At 46.2% G+C, this 23,504-nt stretch overlaps 1 protein-coding gene across 5 annotated transcripts in view; it reads left to right on the forward strand.

Moving 5' to 3' along the window:
* LOC121552305 (serine/threonine-protein kinase MRCK alpha) overlaps positions 1 to 23,504 on the forward strand; it is an 87,599-nt gene extending 64,095 nt beyond the window's left edge. For 2 of the 5 annotated variants that reach the window (XM_041865106.2, XM_041865107.2), the window contains 27 exons: positions 172 to 282; positions 1,991 to 2,235; positions 3,675 to 3,780; positions 5,191 to 5,315; positions 6,133 to 6,238; positions 6,388 to 6,539; positions 6,785 to 6,876; positions 7,110 to 7,186; positions 8,438 to 8,476; positions 10,795 to 10,914; positions 11,072 to 11,155; positions 11,360 to 11,465; positions 11,732 to 11,868; positions 12,198 to 12,337; positions 12,819 to 12,900; positions 13,070 to 13,289; positions 13,517 to 13,579; positions 13,711 to 13,964; positions 14,139 to 14,478; positions 14,773 to 14,870; positions 16,556 to 16,640; positions 16,899 to 17,022; positions 17,330 to 17,447; positions 18,054 to 18,174; positions 18,493 to 18,653; positions 21,380 to 21,454; positions 23,075 to 23,504. In XM_041865106.2, coding sequence (XP_041721040.2) covers positions 172 to 282; positions 1,991 to 2,235; positions 3,675 to 3,780; positions 5,191 to 5,315; positions 6,133 to 6,238; positions 6,388 to 6,539; positions 6,785 to 6,876; positions 7,110 to 7,186; positions 8,438 to 8,476; positions 10,795 to 10,914; positions 11,072 to 11,155; positions 11,360 to 11,465; positions 11,732 to 11,868; positions 12,198 to 12,337; positions 12,819 to 12,900; positions 13,070 to 13,289; positions 13,517 to 13,579; positions 13,711 to 13,964; positions 14,139 to 14,478; positions 14,773 to 14,870; positions 16,556 to 16,640; positions 16,899 to 17,022; positions 17,330 to 17,447; positions 18,054 to 18,174; positions 18,493 to 18,653; positions 21,380 to 21,454; positions 23,075 to 23,209 — 3,516 coding nt within the window. In that variant the 3' untranslated portion in view covers positions 23,210 to 23,504. The remainder of the gene's footprint in view (positions 1 to 171; positions 283 to 1,990; positions 2,236 to 3,674; positions 3,781 to 5,190; positions 5,316 to 6,132; positions 6,239 to 6,387; positions 6,540 to 6,784; positions 6,877 to 7,109; positions 7,187 to 8,437; positions 8,477 to 10,794; positions 10,915 to 11,071; positions 11,156 to 11,359; positions 11,466 to 11,731; positions 11,869 to 12,197; positions 12,338 to 12,818; positions 12,901 to 13,069; positions 13,290 to 13,516; positions 13,580 to 13,710; positions 13,965 to 14,138; positions 14,479 to 14,772; positions 14,871 to 16,555; positions 16,641 to 16,898; positions 17,023 to 17,329; positions 17,448 to 18,053; positions 18,175 to 18,492; positions 18,654 to 21,379; positions 21,455 to 23,074) is intronic. The other 3 variants (XM_041865110.2, XM_041865111.2, XM_041865109.2) reach the window with 2 other exon arrangements.

Genomic DNA, 23,504 nt, shown 5'->3' on the forward strand with positions numbered 1-23,504 from the left:
TTCCTGTGGTTCTTCGAGGTATTGGTGTGTCTGTCTGTTGGATGTTTTTTACCTGTTAAGTTTATGGTAGTTAGTGTGTGCATGTCTACGTGAAGGAAGATCTGTGTGTTGGCTTCTACTGTGTGTGTGTGTGTGTGTGCGTGCATTAACCCCTTGCTGGATGTGTCTCAGATGGAGGCCCAGTCCGAGGCGCAGACCGCAGACTCTCAGAAGGAGAGGAAGCTGAGAGAACGATCAGAGCAGTACTGCAGACAGCTAGAGGAGGAGCTGGACGGACTCAAGGTAGCACACACTGGAGGCCTTCACAGGTCCAAAACGTTGGACCCGTTCCGAAATGGACCTGGGGCTTTCCCATCCGGACCTGATATGCATAAATTAATTTGTAAAATATAGAGACCCGTTCCAAATGGACCCGCGGACAACTAGACCCGTTCCGTATAGACCTGATCAGATCCAGTCCCAGTCCGATCCGGTGGGGAGAAGAAATGATTTTAGGCTGATAAAGGAGGGAGGAATGCGGGGAGGAATGAGGGAGAGACGGCAACCAACCAAGCCAACTTGCTCTATAGTAGATTAATAGCTGCCATAGCTAGGTTATTTATCATGCAATATGATTACGTAGTACCTTTCTTGACTGCATCAAACAGGGAGAAGCTAGTTAAGCTATCTAGCTAGCAGCTAGCTAGGCTAATTGAGTCTGCATGCGCTTTCTCGTCCTACACAGTTACAAACAACAACTCCATTCAGAATATAAAGTAGCAGCCTGCCTGTTGGCTCTTGGTCGTTGTAGCCTATCCTTCACCTTTAACTTTTAAATTCCGTATCGGGTCTCGGGTATTCGGGTACAGGTGGATCCGTGAAGACCTCTTAACACACACACACACACACTAACACACACACACTAACACACACACAGATACCCTTTCTAGAAGACGTAACTCATAATTCTCTTACCCATTCTAGAAGACGTAACTCATCATTCTCTTACCCTTTCTAGAAGACGTAACTCATCATTCTCTTACCCTTTCTAGAAGACGTAACTCATCATTCTCTTACCCTTTCTAGAAGACGTAACTCATCATTCTCTTACCCTTTCTAGAAGACGTAACTCATCATTCTCTTACCCTTTCTAGAAGACGTAACTCATCATTCTCTTACCCTTTCTAGAAGATGTAACTCATCATTCTCTTATTATTTTTTTATTTATTTCTCTCACTCTCTGTTGCTCATGTTCAGATCTTCACAGATGTAATCACATTTTAGCCGTTTAGCAGACGCTCTTATCATTTTACATTTACATTTTAGTCATTTAGCAGACGCTCTTATCCAGAGCGACTTACAGTTAGTGAATACATTTTTTTTTTTATACTGGCCCCCCGTGGGAATCGAACCCACAACCCTGGCGTTGCAAACGCCATGCTCTATCAACTGAGCTACATCCCTGCCGGCCATTCCCTCCCCTACCCTGGACGACGCTGGGCCAATTGTGCGCCGCCCATGAGTCTCCCGGTCGCGGCCGGCTGCGACAGAGCCTGGATTCGAACCAGGATCTCTAGTGGCACAGTTAGCACTGCGATGCAGTGCCTTAGACCACTGCGCCACTCAGGAGTAGCGAGAGCGACTTGTAGTCAGAGACGCACATGTAGGCAATGTGAAATGGCTAGCTAGTTAGCGTAGCGTTCAATCGACGGCGTCACTCACTCTGAGACCTAGAAGTCGTTGTTTTGTGGCGCGACTGAAAGCGCTACTTCATGGATGACACTTCTCGATGTGTTCAGAGGGTCCCTGGTTTGAGCCCAATCCGGAACAGGAACAGGGACAGGGACGGAAGCAATACTGTTACACACAAAACACACACACATTGGGTGTATTCACTAGGAACCAAAGGGAAGCAAACTTTTCCATTGCAAAACGTTTCGCTCCGGCGTGCACTAATGAACACACCCCTTGTTGTGTGTATGTGGCTAACTCCTCTCTTCCCCTGAACTAGAAGCAGGTGGGGCCATCAGCTTCGGTGGTGGGCTCGGACCAGAGCCAGGAGGTGGGGAAGCTGCGTGCCGACCTGGAGAAGAAGACCGTGTTCTACGAGGAGGAGCTGAGCAGGAGGGAGGCGCAGCACGCCAACGAGCTCAAGGGCCTCCGCAAGGAGCTCCGCGACGCAGAGGGACAGCAGCTCACCCTGCAGAAGGAGATCCTGGTCCTCAAGGACAAACTGGATAAGACGCGCAGGGAGAGGTGCGTGTGTTTGTCTTGTCTGTCTACATATGTATTTCTTTGTGTGTGTCATGGGTTATGTGCGTTACCGCCTTACTAAATTTGGATATCCACAACACTCATAGACTTATAAAATTGACATATAGGACAGTCAATTTACAGACCTAGACAAAGCATTCATGGTTCTGGTCAAAACTCTTTGTAGTAAATGGAGACATACTATACATGCCCGACTGTTTTCTTCCCCTTCTTTCTAGCGAGGGTTATACGAGGTAAACTTGGTCAAAGTTACTTCACCCTGGACTCTACTGTGCTCACAGTGTAGTTAGATCTTAGATACCTCCTATTAGGACTGTCACCATAGCAGTGTCATGGTATAAACATTTTCCATGGCAAAAAACCACCAAGCAGACTAAACTCTTTGCTCCTTTAAAAACCTGCTTTATGTCAAATATTGTGTGCTAAAGCTTGGGAAATAAACATGTGACAACAAAAGGCAGTTAAGAACGGTTTTCCTTAAGATATTAAGTCCCCTTCAATTCTTCATGTTCCTTGCTAAGATCCATCTGAGTATCACGATACTGGTATCATGACAACCCTACCTCCTATTGTGACCTTGCTCCTGAGAAGACTCTTGTACATGTCTTAGAGTTCCTTAGATCTAACTGCCGTTGTTTGTCTATCTACTTGAACATTTCCATTGAAAGTACTTTTTAGTCCAGTAATAGGTTTATTAATCTGGGACTGGGAAACGGGCCTATAGAGTTGACATATTCAGTAGGACAGTTACTGTCTCTCTGTAGTAGTACTTACCTGACAGTGTACTCGTCATCTTCTTTCCAGCGAGGTTTATACGAGGTAAACATGGTTAAAGTTACTTCACCCTGGCCTCTACTGTGCTGTACTCACAGTGTAGTTTAACATTAGTTACCTTCTCTCTTCTGACTTAGCTCCTGAGAAGGCCCTTGTTCATGTCTTAGAGGCCCTTAGATCTAGCTGGTGTTATCCCCCTCTGCCTCTGTCCAAGAAGCAACATTTCTCTAAGCTAACGACACCTAATACAGACTGACACTGGAGAAATATAAAGCTATAAGATGTTGTTTTTCTACCCTCCAGCTTAGCATCCCTGGCTTGCCTAGTTCAAACTGGGGAGCGTCCCAAATGGCACCCTCTTCCCTATTTAGTGCACTACTTTTGACCATGGCCCATAGGGAATGGGATGCCATTTGGGATGCAGATCTGGCCCCTGGAAAGTCTCTTTAACAGTATTAATGTGGTTGAGATTAATAGGGCATATCTGACTGGTCTTTGTCTCAAAACACCTTATCTGGCCTATGAGTGTAATCTTCGGACCTTGCTCTGAATAGCAGGCATAGTGTGTGATTGATGTGTGTGTGTGTAAGTGATGATGGATCATCTGAATGTGTGTGTCGGTCTCTTGTGTGTGTGTGTGTGTGCAGCCAAAGCGAACGTGAAGAGTTTGAGACGGAGTACAAGCAGAAGTACGAGAGGGAGAGGGTCATTTTGACAGAGGAGAACAAGAAGCTCTCCAGTGAACTGGACAAGGTGAGATGTTATACACACACACACACACACACACACACACACTGCCCTGACCTGAGGTAACCCTTTCACACACACATCCCAATTCTCGCATCATATGACTCCCCCCACCTCCACCCTTCTCTCTTGGCAAAGCCAATATAATCACTGTTCATCTATATCCACTTTCAAACCACGGTCTCCTACACACGCAAATGGAACGGCCCGTTGGATCCCAAACTATTGACTTTGGAAGTGGGAAAAATGGGAATGAGAAATGGAAGTTCCCAAACAAAATACTTTTGTAGGAGTTCTGACGTATCATATTAAAAGTAATGTTTGTATATGTGGTATTGCATATTAAGTATAAAGCAATGCCTTGAAGTTGATAGCACCCAGGGTGCATGTGGAAAATAGGGAACATTCCCCAACACTTCCTGAACACATGCACAACCTGGAGGAATAGGGAGAAGCACATATCATTGGCCGCGTCCCAAATTACACCCTATTCCATTGGTAGTGCATCACTTCTGACCAGGGCGCATAGGGGACTGGTCAAAAGTAGTGCACTATTCTGTTTCACATGCTTTCAGCATGAAAGCCAGAACACAGGGATCAGATTATAACGTATTTTTTTTTCTGTGAATGATGAGATGTTTATTTTTTATTTATTTTTTTGTCTAAAGCTAGCTGTTTTCGTTCTGAAATAAATGCAGAAATGTCAACAAATTATGTTTAGCCTGTTTAAATTATCCTTCAAACTGTGTATTATAACTCTGGGTCCATGTTAGCTTGCACTTACCATTGTTTTGCTGGTCCTATATCAACCAACAACCTACTTGCCACTTTTTTGCAATATGCCCAGTAATAATTTCCTACTGTCAAACCATTACGCTAAAACACACTCCCTCTGCAACTGTCAAGTAGGTTATAATTACCAAGCTAGCTACATGTATTTATAAATGGCCAGTTGTTGCAACGAGGGCTAGGATCAGCACTTATGACATCATCGATCATAATGTATTATATAGATGACTAGTGAGCCCCTCTTTCCACCTCCCTGCCCTCCTCCCCCTCTCTCTCTTCTCTCTACCCACCCTACCCTTTGTTGGGATCCCCCCTGGCCTGCCCTTCTCTCCCCTCTTCTTTTACCCTTCCCCTGTACCCTGTCCCCTCTTTTTATGCCCCCTCTCCCTTCCCTAACTTTCTTACCTCCTACCCTAACCTTTTCTCCCCTCTCTCTGTCCCTCTTTCCCCTTCTCCAACCCTGCCCTGCCTTTCCCCACCCTGTCATACCCTTGAAACTCTGGCGCAACATGTCTCAAATTAAAGTTAAATCGCAATATCTGCTGAGGTTGCCAAACTCTGTATAATATCTATGGCTCTGATTGACTTTGTGTTGCCCTCTCTCCTCTCCTCTCCTCTCTCCTCTAGCTGACCTCCATGTTTGAGAAGCTGAGCAGCAGCAACAGACAGCTGGAGGAGGAGATGAGGGAGCTGGCTGACAAGAAGGAGAGCGTTGCTCACTGGGAGGCCCAGATCACTGAGATCATACAGTGGTGAGGGGTGGAGAGACATACAGGACATACATGCACGTGCGCACACACACATGCTTACACACACACACACACACACACACTGCAACACTGAACTGATACAATGGTGAGTGGTGCCCCCTGCCTGCCACTCCAGGACACTGCAGTAGGAGAAACCTGGTTTCCACTAGATAGCACATATTGGCAATATTGTAAAAAATCATAAAAACCAAAATATGCTTTTTGGTTTTAATGTAAGGTTAGGGTTAGGCATAAGGTTAGCACTGTGGTTGAGGTTAGGGTTAAGACTGTGGTAACTAGTGACGACCAGAGCTCCTGTATGGACCATAGAGACCCCTAGTGGGGGAAATGTGTATGTACTGGCAAGGAAGGTTCAGAACCCTCTATGTCCACAGTATGTACACAGAACTCTGGCTCTGGGCCTATGTAGGCTGAGTCCCAACTGGCATCCTATTCCTTTATAGTGCACTATTTTGGGAAACGCAGTGCACTATATCGGGAATAGGGTGCCATTTGGCATACATTCTTAGTCTAATACTCAATACAGTGTAATGGCAAGTTATCGTAACCGTATTGTAATCTTGTAGTCCAGTTAAAGTGACAGTTTGGATATGATGATAACGTATGTAACAGATACTGTGGTTTGTGAGTTAATTGTGAGGGCTGCTCATATACCTGTATTTATTGACTGTGTTACACGGCCAACGAGTTTGTGTACTACCTACAGGGTGGGGCTTCCTACAGGGTGTGTGTGTGTGTGTTTGTATAATGATGTCAGTGAATGTGTTCTCTGTTTGTGTGTAATGTGTGTGTGTTCCAGGGTGAGCGATGAGAAGGATGCACGAGGCTACCTCCAGGCTCTGGCCACTAAGATGACGGAGGAGCTGGAGGGACTGAGAAACACCAGCCTGGGTGCCAGGGCCACGGTGAGACACACACACACACACACACACACACACACACACACGCACACGCAAGCACATCTGTACCTCTCTCCTCACATCTGCATTGAACTTACCCTTCGTCATTTATGTTCCTTTCACTCTCCTCTCTCTCCCTCCTTTCCCCACTACAGCAGGACATGCCGTGGAAGGTGCGGAGGTTTGCTAAGCTGGACATGTCGGCCCGTCTGGAGCTGCAGTCTGCACTGGACGCTGAGATCAGAGCCAAACAGACCATCCAGGACGAACTGAACAAAGTCAAGGCCTCCAACATCTCCACTGAGTGGTACGACCACTGCTGCTCTTACTTACTTCCTTCTACCTTTAAGTTCTTACTTAGTCTAAGAACTACACTGAGACTTAGAAAATCGTTATTGTTCAAAAAGGGAACATGGGATATCGGGCACATTCTAGTGCAGTACATTGCAATCAGTCGAGAGCGTGCACCTAAACCATTGCTCTGTTACGCTTGTGTGATTTGATTTGGCATTGTTGACATTCTCTGGCTCATCCATCCTCCTCTCTCCTCAGTAAGCTGCAGGAGTCGGACACTAAGAACCAGGACCTGCTAGCTGAGATAGAGAGGCTGAAGAAGGAGACGGAGGAGCTCCGCCTGCGCAGGGGTGAGACTGGAACCATCACCTCTGACCTATGTTTCTCCTCTCCACACTATCAATTATTTTTGAGTGCCGACCTTTTAGTTTTTCTATGTATGGAATAACTGGTCTTAAGCACCAACTAAGAAACTTTCAATGTATGAAACTGGGAGAGCGCAATGGTTTTCTACTTTCTCTGTGCTGCATTTAGGACAGCATGGTGATGTGATTCTGGTCTCTGGTATGGTTGTTTTGTGTAGGTGTGAAGCACCAGGACTCCCAGAACTCTTTTCTGGCCTTCCTCAACGCCCCCACCTCAGCCTTGGACCAGTTCGATGTAAGTAGCCATCCCTCGCACTTTACAGACAGGAAGGCTTTTAATAATCTGTTCTAAATTCCACGGTCTCTGACTTGTTTAAAGATTAGAGGAAATGTTTAAAGACCTCTCTTCTGTTGTTGAGTGACAGTGTCTTCCTTCACTTTTTTTTTTAAACATTGATTTTGTTCAGAACATTCATTTTATTTTATTAATTGTATTTCTTTCATTTGTGTAAATATTTCACATCTTGTTTTTATTTGGTTCTACTTGCTTTCATGTTCTGCTCCGTCAGGACTCTTTATCCTCATCCTCATCCTCTTTAATTGAGTTTTGGGAAGACGTAAGTTTCTGTTGGGCCGACGGGTGTGGAGCTCTAGACTGTAGATAGACTATAAGCTAGTGGCCTCAGAAAGAGTGTGGTGATGTGATTTGATCCAGTGTTTGTGTGAGTGAGTGAACCATACCTCTCTGTGTTCGCCTGTGTGTGTATCTGTGAGCATCATAGCTAGTCCTGTGTGAGTAGATAAGCCTACTAGCCAATGAGTCTTCTGTGAATGTAGTTTTGGATCAGTGGCATACCCAGTCTTTGGCTACATCCCAATTTTCCACCCTTCTTCCAAATTGTGCACTTGCACACTCCGCGTCATCCATTTAAAAGCATAGGGTTGATATAAGAATTGGCTAGAGGGAGTTTCCACCATTGTTAAATCCATGTGAGAAAATGCTCACTTCAGGAAAAGGGGGAGAAACGGAAAATAGCCATTGCGTGAGTGGGGTTTGCAGCAGCAGAGTTTGGGCTCCTTGGCTTTTAGTCAAGACTTGAAAGAATGTTTGTATAATGAGCCGATTCCTCCCACTTAGTATACAGACATTGTTTGATGTCATCCATGGCTACTTGGCTTTGAGTCCAGACACTACAGAACATACTGTTTAATACTCTGTAGTGAGCTTCCCTTCCACACTGGTAGTACCATCATGAGTTCCCCTATTAGTCCTAGAGACTCTGTCCCATATCGCACCCTATTCACTACTTTTGATCAGGGGCTGTAGTCAAAGTAGTGCACTATGTAGGGAATAGAGTGCTATTTGGGACGTAGACAGATATTACCCAATCCAGGCAGTGTCCTTCAGTGCAATGTGGAAAGGACATCCTCAGCAAATAGATAGGCTACCATTCCTTTTTATGTGACCTATTTAAGAGCCACTTCAGACTTCTCAATGTTGACATCTTTCCATTTTTCTATCCCTCTCTCCCTCCCCCCACTGAAGCGCTCTCCATCCGTTGGGCCAACTAGCAAAGGCAGACGTGTAAGCTAAGCAGCAGTTCTGTGCTTGTTATTTTGTCTGTGCCCAATCACCCTCTGAATCTTAACTGTGTCTGTTGCATGAATGGGAATGTATTGTGTGTGTGTGTGTGTGTTGTGTCGGTTCTTATGCATGGGGCTTTGTGGAAAAAGCACCATTTGGACTTTCAAAAAAGTTAAATCAGATGCATCCTTCCAAGGAGTCTTTTATTGTATTTGTCTTTGCTTTTAAGGCATGGTGTATGTATGGGTGTATGGCCTGCACTGTAGTCCTCCAGTAAACTACAGTAGTGTATATGTGTGCATTTACTGCAGTTGTTGTTATCCTCCAAGTGGCTTTGTGGATTTCCCCAAACCAAATGTATGGTGTATGGCTGTGCTCGTGTACCTCGTGGCTACAGTCAGCATGGTCAATGGGTTACAGTGCATTCGGAAATTATTCAGACCCCTTGACTTTTCCACATTTTGTTATGTTACAGACTTATTGTACAATTGCTTTAAAAAAAAAAAATCAGTCTACACACAATACTCCATAATGTCAAAGCAAAAACAGGTTTTTAGAAATGTTTTCTAATTTATAAAAAAAAAAAAATTGAAATATGACATTTGCATAAATATTCAGACCCTTTACTCAGTACTTTGTTGAAGCACCTTTGGCAGCGATTACAGCCTCGAGTCTTCTTGGGTATGATGCTACAAGCTTGGCACACCTGTATTTGGGGAGTTTCTCCCATTCTTCTCTGCAGATCCCCTCAAGATCTGTCAGGTTGGATGGGGAGCACAGCTATTTTCAGGTCTCTCCAGAGATGTTCGATCGGGTTCAAGTCTGGGCTCTGGCTGGGCCACTCAAGGACATTCAGATACTTGTCCCGAAGCCACTCCTGCATTGTCTTGGCTGTGTGCTTAGGGTCATTGTCCTGTTGGAAGGTGAACCCCAGTCTGAGTTCCTGAGCGCTCTGGAGCAGGTTTTTATCAAGGATCTGCTGTACTTTGCTCCGTTCATCTTTCCCTCGATCCTGACTGGTCTCCCAGTCCTTGCCACTGAAAAACATCCCCACAGTATGACGCTGCCACCACCATGCTTCACCGTAGGGATGGTGCCAGGTATCCTCCAGACGTGACGCTTGGCATTCAGGCCAAAGAGTTCAATTTTGGTTTCATCAGACCAGAGAATCTTGTTTCTCATGATCTGAGAGTCCTTTAGGTGCCTTTTGGCAAACTCCAAGTGGGCTGTCATGTACCTTTTACTGAGGAGTGGCTTCTGTCTGTCCACTCTACCATAAAGGCCTGATTGGTGGAGTGCTGCAGAGATGGTTGTCCTTCTGAAAGGTTCTCCCATCTCCACAGAGGAACTCTGGAGCTCTGTCAGAGTGTGACCATTGGGTTCTTGGTCACCTCCCTGACCAAGGCTCTTCTCCCCCGATTGCTCAGTTTGGCCGGGCGGCCAGCTCTAGGAAGAGTGTTGGTGGTTCCAAACTTCTTCCATTTAAGAATGATGGAGGCCGCTGTGTTCTTAGGGACCTCCAATGCTGCAGACATGTTTTGGTAACTTTCCCAGATCTATGCCTCGACATAATCCTGTCTCGGAGCTCTACGGACAATTCCTTCGACCTCATGGCTTGGTTTTTGCTCTGACATGCACTGTCAACTGTGGGACTTTATATAGACAGGTGTGTGCCTTTCCAAATCATGTCCAATCAATTTCATTTACCAAAGGTGGACTCCAATCAAGTTGTAGAAACATCTCAAGGATGATCAATGGAAACAGTATGCACCTGAGCTCAATTTCGAGTCTCATAGTGAAGGGTCTGAATACTTATGTAAATAAGGTATTTCTGTTTTTTATTTTTAATACATTTGCAAAAATGTCTAAAAACCTGTTTTCGCTTTGTCATTATGGGGTATTGTGTGTAGATTGATGAGGATTTATTTTTATTGAATCCATTTTAGAATAAGGCTGTAACGTAACAAAATGTGGAAAAGGTCAAGGGGTCTGAATACTTTCCGAATGCACTGTATGTGTAGCGCTCGTGTCATGTGCATGGTTCATGGGTTTGTGGTCCAACCTGTAGGCTTCCTAATGACCGTTTACCAATGGATTGGTCAGTCCTAGCTCTACTACGACTATAATCTCCATTTACCTCTATAATACTTTACATCTACCTGGTTGAATCGATTTCTTGCTTTTTACTCTAAGCATGGATGGTGCTTTCTGGTCCCTCTTGGCTTCCTTACTTTCTACCAACTCCCTCACAACCTGTTTCTATGTCCTGGAACCCACCTTTCTTTATTTGTCTCTCTCTCTCTCATCCCTTTCTCCAGTTGGACTCGGTGGATAACTTCACTCCCTCCAACACTCCATCCAGAGGCGAGGACTCCAAGTCCCAGCTCAAGTCTCGCTCACGGTCGCCCTCCATGGCCAGCGACGTGGAGCCTATAGAGGTGAACTCTAACTTCTGAACTTTGACCCTCAACTTATATTATGCCTCATCTTAGACTGTTCTTAATCGCTAAGGGATGGTTTTCCGGAAATAAAATAAATACGAGGTATATATTGTGCTGTACTCAAATCTTTCTCTGTCTTCTCCCCACCCTCCAGTTGATAGACCACCCCCCACGACCAGTCCAGACCCCCACCATGCGATCAGGAGGGTATGGTAGTATCGGCCGCTCATCACCCAAGGTAAGACCTGACATCCTTTTTGGCTTCCCAAATACTGTTCTGCTGTTTAAATCTCGGTCAATGCTTAATGTCAATCCCATGGACCCGACGAAGACCAGTTGCTGTATTTAAATAAACAAACTGTTGCTGTATTTCAATAAAACGTCCGTATTAGTCCTATGTGTTTTGACCGGCCCTCTGTTCTCCTTTGTTTGTCCCCTGCAGCCCAAAGCCCACCAGTTTGTGGTGAAGTCCTTCAGTGCTCCAACCAAGTGTAACCAGTGCACCTCTCTCATGGTGGGACTCATCCGCCAGGGCTGCACCTGCGAAGGTACAATGAGAGGAGAGAGAGCGATAGAAAGGGAGGAGGAGAGCGGGAGGAAGACAAAGATGGGAGAATGAGGAGAGAGGGATAAAGGAAGGAAGACTGGGATTTGCGGAAAGGGAGGGAGGGAAACTGAGATGGAAGGCAGGAGACTAGAATGAGAGCAGGAGGAGTGGGGTAGGACTAGACTTGAGGTGGGAGTACACTGTCTCTTTTGGTGCTAGATATAAAATGGATATAAACTCCTTATTCTCTCCTGTCTGGTCCTTTAGTGTGTAACTTCTCATGCCACGTGACGTGTGCTGACAAGGCTCCAGCAGTGTGCCCCGTGCCACATGACCAGACCAAGGGGCCGCTGGGCATTGACCCTCAGAGGGGCATCGGCACAGCCTATGAGGGACACGTCAGAGTACGTATGACACAGAAGATTGTGTTTGTTTATGCACTCTTTTAACAACATTTGGTTGACATTTCCTGGTAGAATAAGTGAATTAAAGTGCACATTTAAAATGAAATCTTACCTTGTACGTTTGACGTCTATATCATAAGAGTCTGACCTGTGTGTGTTTGTGAGGTTTGCCTGTTAATGGTGTGTGTATAATAAAATATGTAGTGCTGGGCTGGAACAAAAGCCTGCACAACCAGTAGCTTCCAAATACAGTGGTTGTTTACCACTGTCAATACTAGGTTGGGTCTATCGTGAGACTAAAGTGTGTGTGTCTCTGTGTGTGTTCCCAGGTGCCCAAGCCAACAGGGGTGAAGAAGGGTTGGCAGCGGGCAGTGGCCGTAGTGTGTGACTTCAAGCTCTTCCTGTACGAGTTGGGAGAGGGCAAGACCACAACGCCCAGTGTGGTGGTCAGTCAGGTCATAGACATGAGGTAAGGACTACAACCTGAGCTCTGTCTGAACTACCACTCCCATAGCTGGGCAAGGGCAGGGCCACAAAGCCCAGTGTGGTGGTCAGTCAGGTCATATGCCGCGTTCAAAACAACTGGGAACTCTGAAAAATACGAGGTCATCAGTATATGACATCAGTGATCTTCAGGTCGGAAAGTCGGAGCTCTAGAAAGAGGCCAGAGTTCCCGAGTTGGATGACCGTTCAAATCGATTTTTCCCAGTCGGAGCTAGTTTTTTTTCAGTTCCCAGTTGTTTTGAACGTGGCAATAGACATGAGGTGAGACTGACAAGGACTACGACCTGAGCTCTGTCTGAACTACAACTCCCTTAGTCTCAGAGAGAAATGGCTACTTATTAGAATTACTTCTGGGTTTAGTCCTTTATTTGATTGAGTCAATCACTCCCCTATCTCTTTGCCTCTCCCCTCTCTCTCTCACACTTTCTCCCTCCTTTGTTTTCCAGGGATGAGGAGTTTTCAGTCAGCTCTGTTATGGCATCTGATGTCATTCACGCCAGCCGCAAGGACATCCCATGTATATTCAGGGTTAGCCTTTCATGATTTTTGAATACATGCATTTATGCATTCATACATTTACTCCCCAGCCTATTCCAGTCTTCAGATTTCTCAGGGTTTAACAATGCTTCAAAATTGTTGTGGGAGGCCATTCCGAAAGCCCTCACCTCGCACTACCCCTAACCTCTGACCCCTCCAGGTGACTGCTTCCCAGCTGTCCGCCTCCTCCAGTCACAAGCCGTCCATCCTGATCCTGGCGGACACCGACCACGAGAGGAACAAGTGGGTGGGGCTTCTCAGTGAGCTGCACCGCATCCTCAAGAAGAACAAGCTGAAGGAGCGCTTTGTCTATGTGCCCAAAGAGGCTTACGACAGCACGCTACCGCTCATCAAGACCACACAGTCCGCTGCTATTATAGGTAGGTGAAGGGGAGACTCACACACAGGCTGCCTCTTTATTTTGGCCATGTAGTAATCAAGTAATTGTAGGAAAAAACTCCTTTCTGTATCCGTCTCATTAAGAGTTTGTAGTATACAGCCATTGCATGTTCTACTGCAGAACAGATCAGGACATACTTTATGCACCTTGTTACCTAACTCTGCAGTATACTCTGAATCAAACGTCCTCTTGATGTTATCTCTTCAGATCACGAGCGTGTTGCCCTGGGCAACGAGGAAGGCCTTTATGTTATCCATGTCACCAAAGATGGTAAGACTTTTGCACCCACCCGCCTGATGCACTTCACCCATTTTGCAGTAGAATGCTCACCACATATTGGCTATCACAGTGGAAAGGTATTTTTGACAACTCGCTCTCTCTCCCCCCTCCTGACCTAACAGAGATCACCCGTGTGGGAGACAATAAGAAGGTCTACCACATCGACCTGGTCCCCCAGGAGCAGCTCCTAGCGGTCATCTCCGGTCGTAACCGCCACGTCCGCCTCTTCCCCATGGCTGCGCTGGACGGACGGGAGATGGACTCCTACAAGCTGGCCGAGACCAAGGGCTGCACAGCGCTGGTGTCCGGCCCTGTCCGAAACAACTCCCTCATCTGTCTGTGTGTGGCCATGAAGAGACAGGTCATTTGTTACGAGGTGGGTGGCGGGGACAGAAGGGATGGGGTTGATGGGACTTGTCGTGTTTTACAAATTATGTAGTATAACTTTGATATAGAAAATACAGCAACTATATAGGCTATTTTTATGGGATTATGAAATAGAAAGGAATTTACTCACTAAATGACAACATTATGGTTCTATATCTCCCAGGTGAACAAGAGCAAGGTGCGCCACCGCCGGCTGCAGGAGCTCCAAACCCCAGGTCCTGTCCAGTGGATGGGTCTCCTGAGCGAGCGGCTGTGTGTGGGCTACCAGGCTGGCTTCACGCGCTACAGCGTCCACGGGGACTGTGCCCCGGTCAGCCTGCTGCACCCCGAGGACCACACCCTGGCCTTCATCTCCCAGCAGGCCCTGGACGCGTTGTGTGCCGTGGAGATCTCCTCCAAGGAGCTGCTGCTATGCTTCTCAGCCATAGGGGTCTATGTGGACTCGCAGGGCCGCCGCTCGCGCCAGCAGGAGCTGATGTGGCCGGCCGTACCTAACTCCGCCTGTGAGTTCTGAACCAGCACAACTGTCTTAAAATTATCATAAACCAAAAAATCTGATTTTATTTCTCAACTGTTTACAAACTATAAGAAAATTAAAAAGTATATAGCTTCCGAATAGGTTTAAAACTGTCATGTGGAAACAGTCCTTGCTTCTAGAGCGGCTGTCTACAAATTTGTGAGGGGTTACATTTCCCCTGCCCCATCCCAAAGCTGTTTACCAAAACAAGTGGCAGGGCTGTCGTTTCGAATGTAGCTTTAAGCCTGAAGCTGATGTTTTCCTCCTTCCTTCCCTCCAGGTTATAACGCCCCCTACCTGTCAGTGTACAGTGAGAACGCTGTGGATGTGTTTGATGTCAACACAATGGAGTGGATTCAGACAATCCCACTAAAGAAGGTGAGAGTATAGGACTGCACATGTAGCAGAGGGCCGGTAGTCGGATTGGTGTGTGTGCATGGTACAGTGGCTTGCAAAAGTATTCACCCCCCTTGGCATTTTTCCTATTTTGTTGCCTTCCAACCTGGAATTAAAATGGATTTTTTTGGGGGGGTTGTATCATTTGATTTTCACAACATGCCTACCACTTTGAAGATGCAAAATATTTTTTATTGTGAAACAAACAAGAAATAAGACCAAAAAAACAGAACTTGAGCATGCATAACTATTCACCCCCCAAAAAAGTCAATACTTTTGCAGCAATTACAGCTGCAAGTCTCTTGGGGTATGTCTCTATAAGCATGGCACATCTAGCCATTGGGATTTTTGCCCATTCTTCAAGGAAAGACTGCTCCAGCTCCTTCAAGTTGGATGGGTTCCGCTGGTGTACAGCAATCTTTAAGTCATACCACAGATTCTCAATTGGATTGAGGTCTGGGCTTTGACTAGGCCATTCCAAGACATTTAAATGTTTCCCCTTAAACCACTCGAGTGTTGCTTTAGCAGTATGCTTAGGGTCATTGTCCTGCTGGAAGGTGAACCTCTGTCCCTGTCTCAAATCTATGGAAGACTGAAACAGGTTTCCCTCAAGAATTTCCCTGTATTTAGCGCCATCCATCATTCCTTCAATTCTGACTAGTTTCCCAGTCCCTGCCGATTAAAAACATCCCCGCAGCATAATGCGGCCACCACCATGCTTCACTGTGGGGATGGTGTTCACGGGGTGATGAGAGGTGTTGGGTTTGCACCAGACATGGTGTTTTCCTTGATGGCAAAAAGCTCAATTTTAGTCTCATCTGACCAGAGTACCTTCTTCCAAATGTTTGGGGAGTCTCCCCAAACATTATTGCTTATATCTTGCTTATTTTTTTCTTTAAGCAATGGCTTTTTACTGGCCACTCTTCCGTAAAGCACAGCTCTGTGGAGTGTACGGCTTAAAGTGGTCCTATGGACAGATATTCCAATCTCTGCTGTGGAGCTTTGCAGCTCCTTCAGGGTTATCTTTGGTCTCTTTGTTGCCTCTCTGATTAATTCCCTCCATGCCTGGTCTGTGAGTTTTGGTGGGCGGCCCTCTCTTGGCAGGTTTGTTGTGGTGCCATATTCTTTCCATTTTTTTTTATAATGGATTTAATGGGATGTTCAAAATTTCTGATATTTTTTTATAACCCAACCCTGATCTGTGCTTCTCCACAACTTTGACCCTGACCTGTTTGGAGAGCTCCTTGGTCTTCATGGTGCCGCTTGCTTGGTGGTGTTGCAGACTCTGGGGCCTTTCAGAACAGGTGTATATATACTGAGATCATGTGACAGATCATGTGACACTTAGATTGCACACAGGTGGACTTCTGAAGGTAATTGGTTTCACCAGATCTTATTTAGGGGCTTCATAGCATAGGGAGTGAATACATATGCACGCACCACTTTTCCGTTATTTATTTTTTAGAATTTTTTGAAACAAGTTATTTTTTAAATTTCACTTCACCAATTTGGACTATTTTGTGTATGTCCATTACATGAAATCCAAATAAAAATCAATTTAAATTACAGGTTGTAATGCAACAAAATAGGAAAAACGCCAAGGGGGATAAATACTTTTGCAAGGCACTGTAGGTGTAACCTTTGACCCCTTTGTATCTCCCCTGAAGGTGCGACCTCTGAACCCTGACGGATCCCTGAACCTCCTGGGTCTGGAGACAGTGAGGCTCATCTACTTCCGAAACAAGACGGCAGGTCAGTTACACACAGGATAGGCCTCTGGACTGCTAGATGCATAGGAGAGATCCATATCTCAATAATATGATTATTACCGCTGACTGAGTGTAATACTCATTCTAATGGTCATATTCCACAGTAGTATTATCGTGTCGTTCTTTAAGAGATTTTTGCAATAAAAAAAAAACAGGATTAGAAATATTTATGATGATGATGGTCATGTTACTGATGTTGTTATTGTTGTTGACGACGGCGGCCATGTTGTTAATATTCCAGAGGGTGATGAGCTGGTGGTCCCCGAGACGTCTGACAACAGCAGGAAGCAGATGGTTCGCAGCTTGAACAACAAGAGACGCTTCTCCTTCAGAGTCCCTGAAGAGGAGCGGCTACAGCAGAGGAGGTAAACTAAACGCTACGTAGTGCACACTACACAATACACTACACACTATGTAGTGCACACTACACTACACACTACGTAGTGCACACTACACAATAAACTACACCAAGCTACTTCACAGAGGAAGTATACAGCTAATGGTACATTACACACTACAGATTTAGTACAGACTCCATACCATTCATCCATATACGTCCCCTCCATAGGCATAAAGCTCATCCTGTTCACGCAATATCACTCTCCAATGGTGCATTCACCGTGTTCTGGACACAGTGACCTCATTCGTGTCTTTGGTGTGTGTCCTATACAGAGAGATGCTGAGAGACCCAGAGATGAGGAACAAGCTGATTTCCAACCCCACCAACTTCAACCACGTGGCCCACATGGGACCTGGGGACGGTATCCAGATCCTCAAAGACCTGCCCATGGTAAGACAGGGCACTAAGGAGAGTGTCCATGGATGTTCTGCTCAGTTGTAACAAGCTCAGTAGTTGTACCTCCTTCTCTTGTCCAGCTGAGCATCATGTGTTTGTACATGTGAATGTCTGTGCGTTGGTGTTCTCGTTTGTGTGATTTAATGTCTGTGTTTACGTATGTGCATATGTGTGGTCATCATGGCCATATTACATGTTGTATGTGTGCATATTACATTTACATTTTGAGTCATTTAGCAGACGCTCTTATCCAGAGCGACTTACAGTTAGTGAGTGCATACATTATTTATATTTTTTTCATACTGGCCCCCCATGGGAATCGAACCCACAACCCTGGCATTGCAAACGCCATCCCTGCCGGCCATTCCCTCCCCTACCCTGGACGACGCTGGGCCAATTGTGCGCCGCCCCATGGGTCTCCGAGATGTGTTCATATCCATATTTGTGTCATTCTGTGAATGTATATTCACAAATGTTTGTGTGTGTCTGTATATCTATGCGTTCTTATACCATCTCCGTAATCCACATATCTGTGCCTCTCTGTCCTCATCCGCCCCGGTCTATTCTGTCCTCCCCTGTCCACTGACCTTTCTAACGCAGAACGTGCGTGTTCAGGAGAGTCGTGCTGCAGGCTTCAGTGGCTCCGTGTCCATCCCCTCCATCACCAAGAACAGAGCCGAGCCGGGACGGTCCATGAGCGCCAGCAGTGGACTGGGCATCCGTAAGTACCACACTACCAATCACACTAGGCTAGTAGGCTTAATAGTAAATAAATATTGTATAAAAGAATGTATCAATAAAATGGGGATTAAAGAAGCATCATAAAATAAAGGCCTGGGTAGAGAAAATGGAGGCGCTTGTTACTAGTGAACAATGGAAAGTATATTCTTGTAGATTTAAATGCATTGCCTGACACTCATCTGTCTAGCTTTCTCTGTTCCCTTCCTAACTCCCCCTCCCCTTCTCTGTCCCACTCTCTCCCCGTTCCTCTCTATCTTCCCCTATCCCTCTATTTTTGGCTCTCAACCTCTTTTTCCAGGTTCGTCATCTCAGAACGGCAGTGCGTTGAGGAGAGAGCTGTCCGGGGGTAGCTACAGCTCTAAGCGCCAGACCATGACCTCTCCCTCCGAGAGCTCCTTGTCCTCCGGAGGGGGTATGGACGGCTGCAGCGACGCACCCCTCTCCCAGTTCGACAGAGAGGTACGTGACCAGCCTAGCTTGCTTCCTCCCTAGGGCGCCTGGGTAAAGTGCACTTGATTAAGGCTACTAAAACTCAACTACTAACAATTGGGTAGAATTGTGCTGAATCGGTGTCTCAGCTTAGATGATATACCATAAATTGTTCTGATAAGTCGCATCTCTGATACTAATGTTCAGATAGTTGTATCTTGGTTGTATTTTGGTTGTGAGAGTCAAGTGGATGGATCTGAAACCACGTTTCACTAATCGTTTGAGCACAATTGCTCTAAATATGACTAGGTTCACCATAACACTACACAGAAACTGAAAATACTCTGGCTGGTGACGAATGACGTGGAAGACATATCAAACATCTACAGTGAGGGGAAAAAAGTATTTGATCCCCTGCTGATTTTGTACGTTTGCCCACTGACAAAGAAATGATCAGTCTATAATTTTAATGGTAGGTTTATTTGAACAGTGAGAGAAAGAATAACAACAACAAAATCCAGGAAAACGCATGTCAAAAATGTTATAAATTGATTTGCATTTTAATGAGGGAAATTAGTATTTGACCCCCTGTCAATCAGAAATGATTTCTGGCTCCAAGGTGTCTTTTATACAGGTAACAAGCTGAGATTAGGAGCACACTCTTAAAGTCCACAGAAGCAATCAATCAATCAATCAGATTCCAAACTCTACACCATGACCAAGACCAAAGAGCTCTCCAAGAATGTCAGGGAGAAGATTGTAGACCTACACAAGGCTGGAATGGGCTACAAGACCATCGCCAAGCAGCTTGGTGAGAAGGTGACAACAGTGTGATTATTCGCAAATGGAAGAAACACGAAAGAACTGTCAATCTCCCTCGGCCTGGGGCTCCATGCAAGTTCTCACCTTGTGGAGTTGCAATGATCATGAGAACGGTGAGGAATCAGCCCAGAACTACACGGGAGGATCTTGTCAATGATCTCAAGGCAGCTGGGACCATAGTCACCAATAAAACAATTGGTAACACACTACGCCGTGAAGGACTGAAATCCTGCAGCGCCCACAAGGCCCCCTGCTCAAGAAAGCACATATACAGGGCCGTCTGAAGTTTGCCAATGAACATCTGAATGATTCAGAGGAGAACTGGGTGAAAGTGTTGTGGTCAGATGAGACCAAAATCGAGCTCTTTGGCATCAACTCAACTCGCCGTGTTTCAAATCAAATCAAATCAAATTGTATTGGTCACATGCGCCGAATAGAACAGGTGCAGACATTACAGTGAAATGCTTACTTACAGCCCTTAACCAACAGTGCATTTATTTTAAACAAAAAAAGTAAGAATAAAACAACAACAAAAAAAGTGTTGAGAAAAAAAAGAGCAGAAGTAAAATAAAGTGACAGTAGGGAGGCTATATATACAGGGGGGTACCGTTGCAGAGTCAATGTGCGGGGGCACCGGCTAGTTGAGGTAGGTGTTTGGAGGAGGAGGAATGCTGCCTATGACCCCAAGAACACCATCCCCACCGTCAAACATGGAGGTGGAAACATTATGCTTTGGGGGTGTTTTTCTGCCAAGGGGACAGGACAACTTCACCGCATCAAAGGGACGATGGACGGGGCCATGTACCGTCAAATTAGGGGTGAGAACCTCCTTCCCTCAGCCAGGGCATTGAAAATGGGTTGTGGATGGGTATTCCAGCATGACAGTGACCCAAAACAAAGGAGTGGCTCAAGAAGAAGCACATTGCCTAGCCAGTCTCCTCAAAACCTTAATGACTTGGAGAAGATCTGCAAAGAGGAGTGGAACAAAATCCCTCCTGAGATGTGTGCAAACCTGGTGGCCAACTACAAGAAACGTCTGACCTCTGTGATTGCCAACAAGGGTCTTTTTGCAGAGGGGTCAAATACTTATTTCCCTCATTAAAATGCAAATCAATTTATAACATTTTTGACGTGTTTTTCAGGATTTTTTTGTTGTTATTCTGTCTCTCACTGTTCAAATAAACCTACCATTAAAATTATAGACTGATCATTTCTTTGTCAGTGGGCAAACGTACAAAATCAGCAGGGGATCAAATACTTTTTTCCCTCTCTGTATGTAACTAGACATATGAAAGTGTGCCCCATAACTGTGCCCCCCCCCTTCACCCACAACATCCACCACCCAGCCTCCGTCTTCTCGTGCCCTCCCATATCGCCCTTCGCCTCATCCTATCCCTCGGTCCGATTGGTTCCTAGACCCACCACAGCCCCTCATAGGGAAATCAATCGGGCCCCCCTCCTACGCAACCCTGACCCAAACCTCAGTCCCAGCCATTCCCCTCTCTGGTTCTCTGCATCTGGCCTCTTCTCTCCAACCCTCAGCCTCAACCACCCAGCCAGGAGTAGATAGCTACAAGTCACCCCTAACCACTGATTCAGGGTCGGATAGTTTTTTTAATCCACCTAATGTTTAAGGTTAGATTTGGGGGTCTAATAATCTGATCCTAGATCTGTGGTTAAGAGCAACTTTTACCTCAAGCATCCAGCCATCCTCAAAGCAGGGATTCTTGCTCTAGCTATCCATCCTGCCTTTGGCTCCCTCTTCTGGCCTGGCTGACTGTCTACCACCCCACCGTCCCTCATACCTGGCTAGCTCCATCGTGATTCGTGCCTGCCCCATCTCGCCCCCTCCACCCGCTTCGGTCCCCCCCAGCCCCAGCATGTTGTACTCTGGGCCGGGCGGGGTCGCTGAGTCTGTAACTGTTCCTCTCCAGTGGCAGGCGGTCTCGCCATCGGAGAAGACCCCTGATCTGAAAAGGGCTTTAAGGACCCTGCTTAGTAAAATGAAGGTAATGTCAGCACACACAAACACTCAACCAACCCGACACTGTACCCAACCCCCTCAACCACACACACACACCAACACACACGTGTGCGCGTGCACACAGTCGTGAAGCTTTGCCCCAAAGCCTCTGTCACTCCCCCCTCCTGCCCACCACTGCACCATTTCAGCCCCAGCAGCACCAGCATCTGATCGCCCCCTCTGCCTCTGGCTATGGCTAGAGGGTGGTTACTCATTCCCCACTCCCCTGACCTGCCCTGGTGTTTCTACTTCATTTCCTGGTTTGGTTTTTGGAATGGTGTGTCACCAACATCCTCTACCCCGCATGCGTCTGTCTGCTTCCATACTGTCCCCCTGTGGCCAGCCCAACTCATGTTTCTAATAATGACCATGACAGTATCTGATCTGATTTGATTGATACATCATCAGGAAGATACTATGGATAATGTGGCGCTCCTCTCCTATAGGCCATTATATACCTGTACCTTTGTGCCAGCTACTGTAGTGCTGTGGTGGAAAGTTGTAGCTCCCACAGCCGTAGCCTAATGTATAAATAGCCATAGAAATGAAAAATGACTCTGTTTTGTCTGTGAGAAACATGCGCGCAAAGGACAAATTCACCCTCACCACCTCCCATCTAGAGTTGCAAAATTCTGATAACTTTCCTAAAATTCCCAGGTTTTCAGGAGGGAATAATCAGGACATTTCTGGAAAACCTGGGAATTGTGGGATAATTACCTGAATTTTGCAACCCTACTACCTCCCTTCAGTGAAGGAGGGAGATGCTGTCAAACCTGCTTTTCTTAACTAGTAACTCTCAATGCTGTCCTCAGGGATATCTTGAACACAATGGTATACTATAGCAGGGGTGGCATTTCATAGTTTTGGAGGACCAGCAGTGTATGCAGGCTTTTGTTCCAACACAGCACTAACACACACACACTCTGACACCCCTGATTTAACAAAGTGCGTTTTGAACTAGGCTGGAACAAAAGTTGGTCAACCTCCACTGACTGCTAAGTACTGTAGTAGTAGACAGTAGACGGGGCCTTGTGTGTTTTGTGTATGTGTTTTGCTGTAACCAATCATTTCCGGTCAATCGAGTTGCTCATTGTCTGATGATGTGGAATGTTCCGGGGCATTAACTCCTTGTTACCTAGCGCTCTGTGTAGTGATGTGAAGTGATATCACCATGTCCACATCGGCAGTCAAACAGCAGATCAGCTTTGATGATGACGACAGTGGTTGTTTGAAAGGACAAACACACGGTGACACACACAAACACACACACAAACAGAGGTCCCTGAGGACTAGTGTTGACCAGGCCTGATCTACTGGAGCCCATTGGAGAGATGGGTTGTGTTCAGTAGGCACAAATAGGAGAAAGTGTTTTTTTCTAAGACAAGTTAAGGTAGTATCGCCTCCTGTGTTTCAGTGTTTTCTTGCGTTGCATGCCTACTGAGCCCGTGACCCTTGCCTGTTCTGTGTTTAGCTGTGAGAAAAGTATGACATTTAAGTGCCTCTCTTTCTCTCTCTCTTTCTCTCTCTCTTTCTCCCTGTTACTCCCCTTTCATTCTCCCCCTCTCTCCCTCTCTCTCTCTCTTTCTCCCCCCTTCTCTCTCTCCAGGACTCTGACTCGCCCCGTCACTCGACGGCGTCAAACAGTTCTACGTTCAGCAGTCCCCCCAGCCCGGCCTCACCCCACAAGACCAAGTCCCTCTCACTGGAGAGCACAGACCGCATGACTGGCTGGGACACATGAGTGACAGACAGCACACCGCTCCAATCCCTGACCCTCACCAAGCCCCCGGGCCCACACCCCTTCCCAGGCTCAGCCTATCCCCTGCCCATGGAACTGCACCCGCTGCCACAGGCCCCTCCCACTTACTTACTTCACCTTTGACCTCCCACAAAGTTCCCAAGATGGAGCTGAAATCTACAAACAAACACAGGGAAAGGAAGTGTTTGACCAAGAAGGAAATACTAGGAGTGTGTGTGTGTGTGTGTGTGTGTGTGTGTGTGTGTGTGTGTGTGTGTGTGTGTGTGTGTGTGTGTGT

The sequence above is a fragment of the Coregonus clupeaformis genome, chromosome 36 (assembly GCF_020615455.1).
Source record: "Coregonus clupeaformis isolate EN_2021a chromosome 36, ASM2061545v1, whole genome shotgun sequence".
NCBI lineage: Eukaryota > Metazoa > Chordata > Actinopteri > Salmoniformes > Salmonidae > Coregonus > Coregonus clupeaformis.